General features: G+C 37.1%; 1 protein-coding gene across 7 annotated transcripts in view; it reads left to right on the forward strand.

Annotated features, from left to right (window-relative positions):
- The window catches only part of VEZT (vezatin, adherens junctions transmembrane protein), a 71,121-nt gene extending 58,681 nt beyond the window's left edge, over positions 1-12,440 (forward strand). For 5 of the 7 annotated variants that reach the window (XM_059886845.1, XM_059886846.1, XM_059886847.1 and 2 more), the window contains exons 10-12: positions 3,047-3,147; positions 7,832-8,039; positions 11,415-12,440. In XM_059886845.1, the coding sequence (XP_059742828.1) occupies positions 3,047-3,147; positions 7,832-8,039; positions 11,415-11,929 (824 nt within the window). In that variant the 3' untranslated portion in view covers positions 11,930-12,440. Of the gene's footprint in view, positions 1-3,046; positions 3,148-7,831; positions 8,040-10,346 lie in introns of all 7 variants that reach the window. The other 2 variants (XM_059886848.1, XM_059886849.1) reach the window with 1 other exon arrangement.
- The last annotated feature ends 1,997 nt before the right edge of the window (positions 12,441-14,437 follow it).

Here is a 14,437-nt window from a genome sequence, read left to right on the forward strand (position 1 = left end):
TGAATCATATACTTCCTTTTTTAAAATTTTAATTAAAAAATAGATTTTAATAGTATTATTCCATTATTAGAAATTCCAGAAACTCTTTTCCAGTTAGGGTAATAATGAGTTTTGATAGTCAGAGACCAGAAATTGAATTTACTTTTAAGATAAAATACTTCATTAACTTCACTAATTTAATTGTAAGTGTTTGGCATATTAATCTTTAAACTTGTGCTATAAGTCAATAGTATGTTTATCCCTTGGACCTTTATTATGATGTTAAGAGGGAGGGGACATATGTACACCATGCTGATCATATTGATGTTTGACAGAAAACAACAAAATTCTGTAAAGCAATTATCCTTCAATTAAAAAATAAAATAAAAAATTGTATTATTGCCAAAGGTGAGTAATGCTTTATCACCCTGTAAGTCATCGCTTTGTTTGTAGCTGGGTCTGTAATGCTTTGTTTACTGTCTTGAGCAAACTAAGCAAGTCCTTAGATAGTAAAAGTATTAGCATTTTTCAAAGGAAATGTAAACAAGCTAATTACTGATATACTACCAGTACATTTCCTCAGATGTAAATGGTGAATAATTCTTTCTCCAAAAGTTAGATTTGCCAAGAGTTTTTAATATGTGCAAATATTTATGCATATTAAACTCTTTTAGATGATTTAACTAGAGCTTTCGGGTGTATTTTTTATAAATAGAAACACTCAGGAGACCACTGGGTGTTAGAAGATGCATCCCATTCCTGCCTCCCTCAGCATACTGTAAGATACTGAATCTTAGTCACTTAAACATGATTGTTAAAACAGTCTCAAATCATTGGGCAGGTGATAAGCCATTTCTTGATTTGCTCATAGGTGGTAATGATATGAACTAAGATACAAGTATTCAGAAACTTTTCTCACTAAAATGCCCATCGTAGCCTTGGATACACAACTTGAAATAAAATTGTTGGTTTAAATTTTTTAAGAAATAGGTGCTTTAGTTAGCTGTATCTTTTTATTTTAAGTATTTTAAAATTATAGGAATATCACAAGAATAATTTTAAGTACCCCTTAGTTCCAGATTTCCCAGTTTTTTACACTCTACCACATTTGTGTGTGTATTGTCTATAAATTCTTTTGGTGGTATTATTCTAAACCATTTAGTTAAGAAACAGACATGAAATCCCATTGCCCCTAAGTACTTCTGTTCATATTTTTAAAAATCAGACATTCTTCTGCAAACCCACAGTATACCAACAGAATTAGGAAACAACCCAAGGTCCTTCAGCTGACGAATACATAAATCGTTACTTCCATCCATACAGTGGACTACTACTTAGAAATAAAAAAGAAATGAACTACTACTGCTCTGTCAGTAAGGTGGAAGATGCACTCTGCTAATCAGCAGAAGTTCGGCTCACATCACTGCACACTGTGTGATTCCACTTACAGGACAGCCACAAAATGACAAAGTTTAACAGGAAGAAGAAACGTATCAGTGATTACTAGGAGTTGGATATGGAGGGAGGAATAGGGCGTAAAGAGGCAGCATTAAGTAGATGTTTTGAAGTGATAAGACTATTCTGTATCATGATCAGTGGTAATGGTGATTACATGACTGTAATTTATCTAAATTCATAAAATTGTGTATCGAAAAGTGAATACATTAGCTTAAAATGTTTTCACCCACTACTTTTAGCATCCATTGATAGTTCTTGCTTCAGCTGGATATTGCTGTGGTGGTTGCCAGATGGTAATTTTCTAATTCCGTTTCCACCTGCACTTACTAGTTGACACTATTTTAAGGTTAAGCATCCCCCTTTCTACTTACTTACACATTTATATTAGTATGGGTTCTTATTTTATTCACTAGATCATAATTAGTTACTCTTATTTTATATTGTTGCTCAGGTTGTCCATAGTTCAACCAGAGGGAGCCCATTCAGGGTGGTTCCTATCACCATCATTCTTTGAGCACTTGTTGACTTCGTCTCATACTTGCCTTGCCTCCAGCCCTAACATCTGCCTTGTCTCCAAAGAGCCTCATTCTTCTTAATAGAAAATGACCTTTAGAAACCAAGATCTGAAGTGCTAGGGATGCTCATGGCCACTGGGATATTACTGCTCTTACCACTTATCCGTGTACAGAACTATGGAATACATCTGCACATATACATGTACAGGCTACAGTCCCTCGGGTCACAAAAGAGCTGGACACAACTGAGCACACATACAACTCATATGCATGCACACACACATCTGTCTCTGTTTGTAGATCTATCTGTCTGTCCATATATGTTATATACCACACCTTCATACCAGTACCTCCAGCGCAGTTTCAGGAGCACATAGTTTATTCTGGCCTCCCCCTCCTCTGTGTTTGTTCTTCCCTTTTGTGATAATGAGAAGCTTGACTGTCATCATTTTCAGTATATTTACTTTACTTACTCAGTCTTTTGTATGAAACTAGTCACCTGACACTGTGGGCTAAGTCACATTTTTGCTGATGATACCCACTGAGAGTTCTCCCCCGCTGGCCTAGATTGCTCTGACCATACCAGCCCATGCTAGCCAAGAGTCTCCCCCAACTCTGAAAGCTAAAATCTAGAGGCTTAACCCCTACTTCTTTAAAGTAGACAGATAATGATAAAAGAGAGCTGAATATGAAGCTAAATAACCCCGAGATTGGAAGTCAAACACTGTCTTTTAATAATTAATCGAAGTTAAGCTCACCTGAGATGATCTTTTCAATCTTTTACTTATGAAACTCATTTCCAATCCTAATTTCTCCTGAGAATAAAAATGGTATAAGTAAAGTGCAGAATTGAAGTTTCTTTTTCGTAGGGAAGAGTGACGATAGTCTGTCTTGAGTCTGTTTCTATGCCATGAGTAAAGTTGATTGTTGAAGTATTTAGAGTACCTCCTGTGTGCCAAGTACTATGGTAAGGTGAAAAAGGAAGAGAGAAAACAGGTTTTCTTCTCCAAGAGTTTATTTAAATTATAAATCTACAGATGGTACTCTTTATTAACGTTAGTAGATACTCGCTCATTTCCGTGTTCCTTTTTAAGGGCACCCTGAAATGGCGTGTGAGAGCCCACGCTGTACTGTGGCACCTGTGCTGCAGCCTCCTCTACACATCGCAGACAAAGATCCAATCCCTGAGGAGCAGGTAAGGATGAAAACGGCTTTTCTTCCCTCTAAAGAGTTTAATGTACAAACCTTACCTCCCTTGCTCTGTAATTGACATGGATAATTGTTGAATTAGAATTTTCCAGGGTTCGATCCCAATTTGGGAAGATCCCCTGAAGGAGGGCATGGCACCCCATTTTGAGGGCTTCTCAGGTGGTGCTAGTGGTAAAGAACCTGCCTACAAAGTCTGGAGATGTAAGAGACAACAGGTTCAATCCCTAGGTCAGGAAGATCCCCTGAGAAGGAAATGGCAACCCACTCCAGTATTCTTGCCTAGAAAATCCCATGGACAGAGGAGCCTGGCAGGCTACAGTCCATAGGGTCACAAAGAGTCTGACACAACTGAAGCAACTTAGCACAGAACAGTTGTTGAATAATTGTGAACAGTTGTTGAATTTATATTTCTAATCTTCAAAGATCACAACACAGTGTATTGAATTTATATCATATCTAACTAATTTATATCATATCATATAACTAAGAACATTAGTTCTTAGTGTCTTGAATTTTAATCCATTGAATCTACCAGAAGATTTTCCTGTTTATATCTAATTGTCCATTTCTTAAATACTCGAAAGTGATGAAATGCATTAAAAATTAGTACATTGGTAAAGGTACCTTCTGGGATGCTAGAAATGTTTTTATCTTGATCAGAGTGGTGGTTCCCAGTATGTGTACATCTGTAAAAATCCTTTACACTTAAGATTTGTGCATTTGAATGTATCTATGTAAGTTATATGAAAGATGCTTGGTTGTGTCTGACTCTTTGCGACCCCATGGACTGTAGCCTGCCAGGGTCTTCTGTCCATGTAATTCTCTTCTCCAGGAGGTCTTCCCGACCCAGAGATTGAACCTGGGTCTCTTGCGTTACAGGTATATTCTTTACCATCTGAGCCCAGGGAAGCCCAAAAGTGTGGATTGGCAGGATGTATGCTAAACTTCACTTTTAAAATACTTTTTAGATGATTAAATTAGATATTGACAACAGATTGCTTATTCTGAAGAAGACTTTTCTTCTGAAGAAGAAGACTTCTTTTTCTTCGTCATTTTGTCTATTCAATATTCTTAATTGCAAAGGGAGACCAACCCTACTTAGTTTAACAAAGAAATTTATTTAAAACCGTTAGCTAGCTGACAGAATATTTCAGAGGGCCAGATGATGAGCTTAAAGCAGGCTGGGGTACACAGCCAAAGTCACTCAAAAGCACTGTTCCAGTGGCGGCGTCACCGCTGAGTCACTGGGTGTAGGCATTGCCACTTGTTGCATCATGTAAATAATGAAAACTATATTCAGAACCTCTACCTCTAGAAATTTTGTCTGCCACCATCCTTCCCAGAATAGTTTCCTTAGAACTCCTGTTCTTTTATCACAAACTTCTGAATCAGATCTGACCCAGTTACACCTGATTTCAGTTCAGTTGCTCAGTCGTGTCCGACTCTTTGCCACCCCATGAATTGCAGCACACCAGGCCTCCCTGTCCATCACCAACTCCCGGAGTTCACTCAGACTCACGTCCATCGAGTCAGTGATGCCATCCAGCCATCTCATCCTCTGCCGTCCCCTTCTCCTCTGGCCCCCAATCCCGGAAAAGCGTCCGGGTCTTTTCCAATGAGTCAACTCTTCACATGACGTGGCCAAAGTACTGGAGTTTCAGCTTCAGCATCATTCCCTCCAAAGAAATCCCAGGGCTGATCTCCTTTAGAATGGACTGGTTGGATCTCCTTGCAGTCCAAGAGTCTTCTCCAACACCACAGTTCAAAAGCATCAATTCTTCAGCGCTCAGCTTTCTTCACAGTCCAACTGTCACATCCATACATGACCACAGGAAAAATCATAGCCTTGACTAGACAGACCTTTGTTGGCAAAGTAATGTCTCTGCTTTTGAATATGCTATCTAGGTTGGTCATAACTTTCCTTCCAAGGAGTAAGTGTCTTTCGATTTCATGGCTGCAGTTACCATCTGCAGTGATTTTGGAGCCCCAAAAAATAAAGTCTGACACTGTTTCCACTGTTTCCCCATCTATTTCCCACGAAGTGATAGGACCGGATGCTATGATCTTCGTTTTCTGAATGTTGAGCTTTTTCACTTTCCAATGTGTTCTCTCTCCTCTTTCACTTTCATCAAGAGGCTTTTTAGTTCCTCTTCACTTTGTGCCATAAGGGTGATGTCATTTGCATATCTGAGGTTACTGATATTTCTCCCGGCAATCTTGATTCCAGCTTGTGCTTCTTCCAGCCCAGCATTTCTCATGATGTACTCTACATAGAAGTTAAATAAGCAGGGTGACAATATACAGCCTTGACATACTGCTTTTCCTATTTGGAGCCAGTCTGTTGTTCCATGTCCAGTTCTAACTGTTGCTTCCTGACCTGGATATAGGTTTCTCAAGGGGCAGGTCAGATGGTCTGGTATTCCCATCTCTTTCAGAATTTTCCACAGTTTATTGTGATCCACACAGTCAAAGGTTTTGGCATAGTCAATAAAGCAGAAATAGATGTTTTTCTGGAACTCTCTTGCTTTTTCAATGTTCCAGCATATGTTGGCAATTTGATCTCTGGTTCCTCTGCCTTTTCTAAAACTAGCTTGAACATCTGGAAGTTCACAGTTCACGTATTGCTGAAGCCTGGCTTGGAGAATTTTGAGCATTACTTTACTAGCATATGAGATGAGTGCAATTGTGTGGTAGTTTGAGCATTCTTTGGCATTGCCTTTATGATTGGAATGAAAACTGACCTTTTCCAGTCCTGTGGCCACTGCTGAATTTTCCAAATTTGCTGGCATATTGAGTGCATAAAAAATAAAAAAATTAAAAAATAGAAGCACTTTCACAGCATCATCTTCCAGGATTTGAAATAGCTCAACTGGAATTCCATCACCTCCACTAGCTTTGTTCATAGTGATGCTTCCTAAGGCCCACTTGATTTCACATTCCAGGATGTCTGGCTCTAGGTAAGTGATCACACCGTGATTATCTTGGTCATGAAGATCTTTTTTGTACAGTTCTTCTGTGTATTCTTGCCACCTCTTCTTAATATCTTCTGCTTCTGTTAGGTCCATCCCATTTCTGTGTTTTATTGAGCCCATCTTTGCATGAAATGTTCCCTTGGAATCTCTAATTTTCTTGAAGAGATCTCTAGTCTTTCCCATTCTGTTGTTTTCCTCTATTTCTTTGCATTGATCGCTAAGGAAGGCTTTCTTATCTCCCCTTGCTATTCTTTGGAACTCTGCATTCAGATGCTTGTATCTTTCCTTTTCTCCTTTGCTTTTTGCTTCTCTTCTTTTTGCAACTATTTGTTAGGCCTCCCCAGACAACCATTTTGCTTTTTTGCATTTCTTTTCCATGGGGATGGTCTTGATCCCTGTCTCCTGTACAATGCCACAAACCTCCATCCATAGTTCGTCAAGCACTCTATCTATCAGATCTAGTCCCTTAAATCTGTTTCTCACTTCCACTGTATAATCATAAGGGATTTGATTTAGGTCATACCTGAATGGTCTTGTGGTTTTCCCTACTTTCTTCAATTTAAGTCTGAATTTGGCAATAAGGAGTTCATGATCAGAGCCACAGTCTGCTCCCAGTCTTGTTTTTGCTGATTGTATAGAGCTTCTCCATCTTTGGCTGCAAAGAATATAATCAATCTGATTTGTATTGACCATCTGGTGATGTCCATGAGTAGAGTCTTCTCTTGTGTTATTGGAAGAGGGTGTTTTCTATGACCAGTACGTTCTCTTGGCAAAACTCTATTAGCCTTTGCCCTGCTTCATTCCGTATTCCAAGGCCAAATTTGCCTGTTACTCCAGGTGTTTCTTGACTTCCTACTTTGGCATTCCAGTCCCCTATAATGATAAGGACATCTTTTTTGGGTGTTAGTTCTAAAAGGTCTTGTAGGTCTTCATAGAACCATTCAACTTCAGCTTCTTCAGCGTTACTGGTTGGGGCATAGACTTGGATTACTGTGATATTGAATGTTTTGCCTTGGAAACGAACAGAGATCATTCTGTCGTTTTTTAGATTGCATCCAAGTGCTACATTTCGGACTCTTTTGTTGACCATGATGGCTACTCCATTTCTTCTAAGGAATTCCTGCCCACAGTAGTAGATATAATGGTCATCTGAGTTAAATTCACTGTGATTAGAGGATCCCAAATAATTTTCCTTAACCATAACGGCAACAGAAGCTGAGTAATAAGGATCCTACCCTTCACCTTAGAGATAAGGAGAACCATCAGATGTGGTTTTCCCTAATCCTAGCAATGGTGTTCAGACTTCCTGAAGAGTCAGAAAGAAATACAAATGTCTATCAAAGAAAGCTAACATACCTGACTACCTCCGTAAACCAACAGCCCTGCTAATTTTGATTGATTTTGACATAGCTAATAGCTTGAATCTTGACTAGATCTATCAAATGGTATCAGAGTAGAAAAACAATGACTGAAGTTGTTAAATTTTCTTATCCACAACTCTATTTAGTATCAAGTAAGTTTCGTTAATAAGATTTCAGTTTATCTGTGTTTGCTTTGTATGCCCAATTTGTGCTTCAGTGACCTGTGCCAGGAGTCCTTATTTTTTTTAATCTTGGAGTTCGATAGGTTCAAATCAGTGAATGCTACTAGAAACCTGTCTGCTTGAAGTGCTGTCTTCTTTCTTTCATTCATTTTCAGGAGTTAGAAGCTTATGTAGATGATGTTGATATGGACACTGATTTCAGAAAGGATGATTTTTATTACTTGTCTCAAGAAGACAGAGAGAGACAGAAGCGTGAACATGAAGAATCCAAGAGGGTGCTCCAAGAACTGAAATCTGTGCTGGGATTTAAAGCATCGGAGGCAGAAAGGCAGAAGTGGAAGCAACTTCTGTTTAGTGATCATGGTAAGCACTGACTTCAGGGTAAAAGTTTATTTCAATGTAAGGGATTCTTTTTTCTTAAACTGTAAATCTTAGCACAGAATTGTTATGGTGTTCATTTTAGGGATCCACCAGTAAGTATAGTACTTTGTCTTTTAGACACAAAGTCAGTTTGATCATTAAAAGAGTCATTATGTAATCCAATTTAATCAGTAAAAGAGTTACTGTATAATCAGATTGGGAATATGAAGTCAGACTTTTTCATCAGTTACTCTATTTTTCTACTAAATTTGTTTCAGTGGGTTAAAGATTCTAAACCCTGTTCTCAATTATAATTTTTAATATAACACAAAATTAATAACTGTTCACTGTTGAAACCAATGAATTAAACCCTAGGCCCTTAGCTATATCACTAGGTTACTTAATAATAGTTGATTTGAATATTGTAGAAGATGGAAGGCAGAGATGCATATGTGCACGCTGTCTCCATATTTGGATTTGTACAAAAGTGGATGACTGGTAATACCTAAGATTACCCTTGAACTTCTTTATGTAACCACCCTTCTTTTCTTTAGAACTTCATAGAAGGCAGGGAGGAAGAGAGGGGAAGCTTAGTATTCAACAGTATCATCAAACTAGCCATTTCCTAATTCAAGAATTAATTCCTCTGGATTTCTAAGCAGGTAGAGTGAGACTTCCCTTCTATTTTAGTATATGAGGAGCATCAAAATCAACTGCCTTCTCTTCCCTTTCTCTTTTTCACTAGAAGTGTATAGATTATTTGGAAGGTTCCTCATCATTCTCTTTTCTTCTCTGGGGCCCTCCCATCCTCCCTTGTCCAGATGTATACTTCTTGATTTTGTCCTCCTTCTTTCTTCCCATTGATCCCGTTTATAGCCCAGGTCCTTGTAAGGCTGGGCTTCCCTGGTGGTTCTCATGGTAAGGAATCTGCCTGCAATGTAGGAGGTCCGGATTCAATCCCTGGGTCAGGAAGATCCAGTAGAGAAGGGGATTGGCTCTCCACTCCAGTATTCTTGCCTGGAGAATTTCATGGACAGAGGAGCCTAGCGGGCTACCATCCATTGGGTTGCAAAGAGTCGGACATGACTGAGCTACTAACACACACTTATAAACTTAGGCTTATATATTATAATAGCCTCTTAGCTGACTTGCATTTTCAATACCTTTTTCTTCTAAGCTATTCTTAAAGATAGCTTCTAAGCCTTTAGGTTTGCTTCTGTCTATCCTTGAAAACTAATTTGATTTTTCTCAAACAGCACATAGATAATAGCTCTCTATCTTAAAAACCTACAGTTTTTAACTCTGATTCCTGGTTTCAAGCCTCCATCATGAGTCCCCCATATTCAACTGTATTCCCCACTATTTCTAATATAGATATCTTTCTCTACTTATATCTAATTAGACAATGGTTCTGCAAGCTGGCTGTTTTTATTAATGAAAAGTATTCGTGGTGATCCCTTTCACAGGCATCCTGTCCTCTCCACCAGTCTTTCCTCCATGAGTCCCACTCGTACTGTTCCAGTCCTGCCACCTCTCCCACTACTACAGAGCCTTGCATGCAGGGGACACTGTTGTGAAATGAAAGGATTTCTTGAGCAAAAAGCAGAGAGTTCCTGCAACCTGCTTGTCCATATATTGGGCCTTTGTAAATCAGAGATTAGGAGTATTAGATTTTAGACACTATTGTTTCCTGTGTGTTCTATTTTTTTTGTTTCTGAAATTAAATTACAGTATTCTTAAATAGGAGCTTTATTATCCCCCACAGTATTCATTTAGAAAATTACTCAATAAGTAGATAATAAGATACGGTTTACTATTGAATCCCCAGCACATAGATCAAGAGACAGAAATCTGTACAGTCCTGGAGGCTTATATTCTAGCACAGTGTTAACATACTAGTTCATTGATGCATTATACAGATTACCCGCCCTCATTTAATTAACAATAATCAGGAATATCAATCAACTTCTAATATGTGTTGCTTTAAGAATTAACAGATTTATCAGCTAACACTGTACACAAAGTTGTACACAAAGTCTGAAAATAGCACTGTATATAAACTTGTATCCTTTTTTATTGTTTAGTAACTTTTTTCATGTGGCTTTAAAACTATCCTCTTGACAGTATGGGTAAAGATATAATGATGAGAGAAGTATCTCTTTTCAGGTATGTGCTTTTGATAGTTTATATTTGAAAAGGCATAATGCTAATTTAGTTTATGAAAATAAGTAAAAAGCTGATACCTTAAAATGCTTTTCCCATGAAAAATTTCAGTACATCTTCCAGAGTTGTTTTCATCTCTGCCTACAGGGGTAAAGTCCGAATGGAATTAGAGAGGGAAATTCTACACTGGAACCTGCTGTGGCCATTTTTTTCTGTTGTTGCTGCTTCTCTAGTGGAGTTACTGCAGCTTAGGGATCTGTTTCTTGGAAATGGACACGTTTTACAAATTATTTTTTAAAATAAACGCCAGATCTTCAAGACGCACTTTTTTTTCTTCCGTCATGCTTCATAACATATTGTATTGTACTAACCCCTCATACTGGGAGGAGAGACTGCATAGCAAGCAACCCACTGCCTACTAACATCAAGAGGGGCTAAATAAAACTTCATTTTCCTTGAAAGGACAACTTCTGCCGTATGGATGTAATATTTATGTATTACGCTTTGTACAGTAGTTGATATGGAATACAGGTTTTATTTTATTTTATATTTTTCTGTGGCGTTATAATATGTAGAAGTTACGGCTTTACTGTCATCAGGGTCTTATGAGGTGGTTGACAAGTGAGTTGAATTGTATGTTGTAATTTTTTTCCATGATGTTTTAACTTGTAAATATGTGTGTGTTGATGATGATAGGATTATTACTTGAATTACTCTTAGGTGTTTCGTCTATCATACTATGGGTGAAACCATGCTGCTTATCCTTTAGTACAGTGGCTCTCAAACTCGTGTGCGCATCAGAATCCAGCAGAGGGCTTGTCAAACCTTAGCCAGTCCTCCTTCAGTTTCCGATTCAGTAGGTATGGGGTGGAGCTGAAGAATTTTCATTTCTAAAAAATTCCTAGGTGATGCTGACTGATGCTGTTGGTTCAAGAGCCACACCTTGAAAACACTGCTTTAATGGTTTGAATTAAGAGAATACATGAGGTGTTTTAAAATATTTATCAAAACCCCATCTCATTTCATGTCTTAGGTATTTGATCTCTTATAAAGTTCTCTGGTTTTATAAATTTACTTTGATTTACTAGAAAGTTTTATTTAGCTTTTATTTATTGTTCTTTATAAGAAAAACCTACTTGGAGTTTAAATTAAAGTTTAAATCATTGCTGGGTTTTTAGTTATTATTTTTCTTTCTTTTTTTTTTTTTCTTTGAAGCTGTGTTGAAATCCTTGTCTCCTGTAGACCCAGTGGAACCCATAAGTAATTCAGAGCCATCAGTGGATTCAGATATGGGGAAAGTTGGTAAAAATGATACTGAAGAGGAAAATAATAAAACCTCTACAGCTGACAATGAAATAAGTAGTAGGACTGAGTATTTATGTGAATACCCTGTAGATGGTAAAAGTAAAGACAATTCTGCAAATGAAGTCTTCTTCCAAGGAGCTGAAGAAAGAGCACATTACCAATGTGAGAGTGAAGATGAGTCTCCGCAGGCAGATGTAGATGGCCTGGCCCCTGCCCACCCAACCCCCAGGGTCTCATCACAGCCCTCCATCAAGCAGAGGCTGGCACAGCTACAGCTGTCCCCTGGTTTCACTTTCACTGCTGGCCTCGCTGCAGAAGTGGCTGCTAGATCTCTCTCCTTTACCACCATGCAGGAACAGACTTTTGGTGATGAGGAGGAAGAACACATAATACAAGAAAATGAAAATGAGGTAGAAGAAAAGTAAGAACCAAGATTTACGTGAAGGATTTTATTCTTTTTTTGTGAAAGTGTTTTAACTTCAAGACTAGAAATTCCACTGGAAAGGGAAAATGAGTGTAAGTTTACTGTGTTTAAAGCTAAGATGTGAAATTATAGGAAGAACCTGGGTTTGAACAACTGATCTGGAAATACTAGTTACCTATAAATGGCAGACCTTTTAGGAGAATAAGAGAAAGGTAAGGGCTCTCTTGAATAAATTGCTGTTTTATTTGCAGCATGACTGATTGATCTTGGAAACTCTTTAAGTATCTTTAATAACAAATGAATTTATCATTTCTTGCCAGAATTTACTACCATAAAATGACTGGGATAATTCTGTTGCAAGAATATTAACATTTAGTAAGGCTCCTTTTTACTGTATTCTCGCAGTTAATAACTGCAGCTATTATGTCAATAACAAGTTGTTTGTATTTAATTTTTGTTTATACCAGTCTTAAAGATACACGTTCTGAATAAAAAAAGTTGAATTCATGAAATTGATGTGTACTGGGGTTTGGAACTAAAACATGGTTTCGAAAGTACTTGGGTTGTAGCATGTGTCCTTGTTTGTATGTGTATTCAGTATCTTAAGATTTCTTAATGATCTTGTAAAGAAAAACATTGCACCTTTTTAGGAATTATCCTTTAAGTTTTTGTATATTTATCTTTTTCTGTTGTTGCAACTAAAAGAGATGATACCAAAGTGGGATCTCTGTAGTTCGAGGCCTCATCCCCGACTTTATAAAAAGGTTTCTTCCATCAGTTTCCCTAGAGATAATGGGTGCCATTGCCATCAGTAAATCATGATGCTGCTAATTTCTAGCCTGAAGCTGTACCCTCTCCACCTTAATAAGATTATGGAAACATCCTGTTGACTTCTTGGAAAGCATCCTTGTCTCCTTAATAACTTTATTTACAAACTACCTCCTAAGACGTTGCTTTCCAAATTGTCTCAGTTTCATCTGTTTTGTGTTGTGATTACGTTTTCAAAGTGATATTTTCAAGAGTATATGTTTTTTACTACCTATAGCTCCTATGCACTGACATAGTTTACAGATGTTATTTGAGGAAAATGTAGGAAAAACTCTATGCTACTGTCCTAGAAAGGAAATTATGAATCTAGTGTGCCTTTGGAGTTAAAGAAACACATTTAAATTCTTGTAACTTAGCACTTCAAATGAGTAAATTTTTGTATACCAAAGGGGATTTTTTTTTTTCCAGTAATCTAAGGAATTTTATTTTTGGTCCCGAGGAAAAACTTCGTTCTGCTTTATATGAATAATAGCGATTTCATATACTATAAGTGATTCTGCCAGTTGCCAAATATTCTGGGACTTACCCATAATTAAGCTCTTAGGAGCAATATGTTAGGGTGGGCCTGTAACACTTAGAAATAGCTAAATTTCAAGAAAAAATTTTGTGTTGTAACTATTACAGTCTTAAATGATAATGCTTATAGAGTTTATTTTCACTTGAAATTGCTTAGTTTGCCAACTCCTTTTTTCCTTGAATTTAGAATTATGGAAAAACTTGGATTATCTTTCTCTAAATCTATATAACCTTATATACAGAATTAGAGTTTAATCATTTTTAATTCTATTATTATATATATATATTTTACTACACCAGTTTGTGGGAAATATCTTCATTATATTATGCCAGTTTTATTTAATACTTTCTAAAATGGTACTTTTTAATTTTGAAAGACTAATTTTAATCAGGAATTCTTTTTTATTATTATTTTTAATCAGGAATTCTTAACCTTCCATTCTGATCTGTTTTATTCACTAGTTGTTACTTAGTTCTATGAAAATTCTACTTGAAATCATGATAAGAAGGGTCCTGGAATTGTAATTGAATGTTCTTTTATGTACTTTTCAAAATTTGTCATTTTTTAGAATATTTCCAAGGTAAAAAATTATTTTACCTGTGAAAATTCCTTATTTTCTCTTACAATAGTCTAGCGGTCAGTGTTTCTCTGTTCCTCTCCCCGCCCTCCACCCACCCCCGTGGGCCCACCTGCATTAAAATAAACTGTAGGTCTTATTTTTTTTTAATGCAGATTTGGGGCCGTACTCTCAATTATTCTTAGTGGTCATTTTGGAACAAGATGTAGGTGATATTTATACCCAGTAAAAATCTAACAACTCTGTCTAGGACCTTATTGTTCTTGCCATGAATACCTTAGGAAATAAATAACTCAGTGTAACATACCTAGATATTTTTGTTACTTTTCTCAGAATATTTCAATTTTCCTTATCAGGCTTGTGACTAGTTTTATGGCTGTCATCCTCTGTCCAAAAGAAGCCCTCTGGGGAAAATATTCTGTGGGGAAAACTTGTAATTGTGCTTTCCAAATTTAACAATGGTATTTTGACAGAATAATTCTTGTAAGGAGTAATACCGTGAGAGCTTTTAATATAAATGTTTCTAGAAAAAAGGCATTTAGGTCACTCTTAAAGACAAGATTTTTGCCCCTTGCCTACACTTAGGA

Source organism: Bos taurus, chromosome 5, assembly GCF_002263795.3.
Source record: "Bos taurus isolate L1 Dominette 01449 registration number 42190680 breed Hereford chromosome 5, ARS-UCD2.0, whole genome shotgun sequence".
In the NCBI taxonomy this organism is placed as follows: Eukaryota; Metazoa; Chordata; class Mammalia; order Artiodactyla; family Bovidae; genus Bos; species Bos taurus.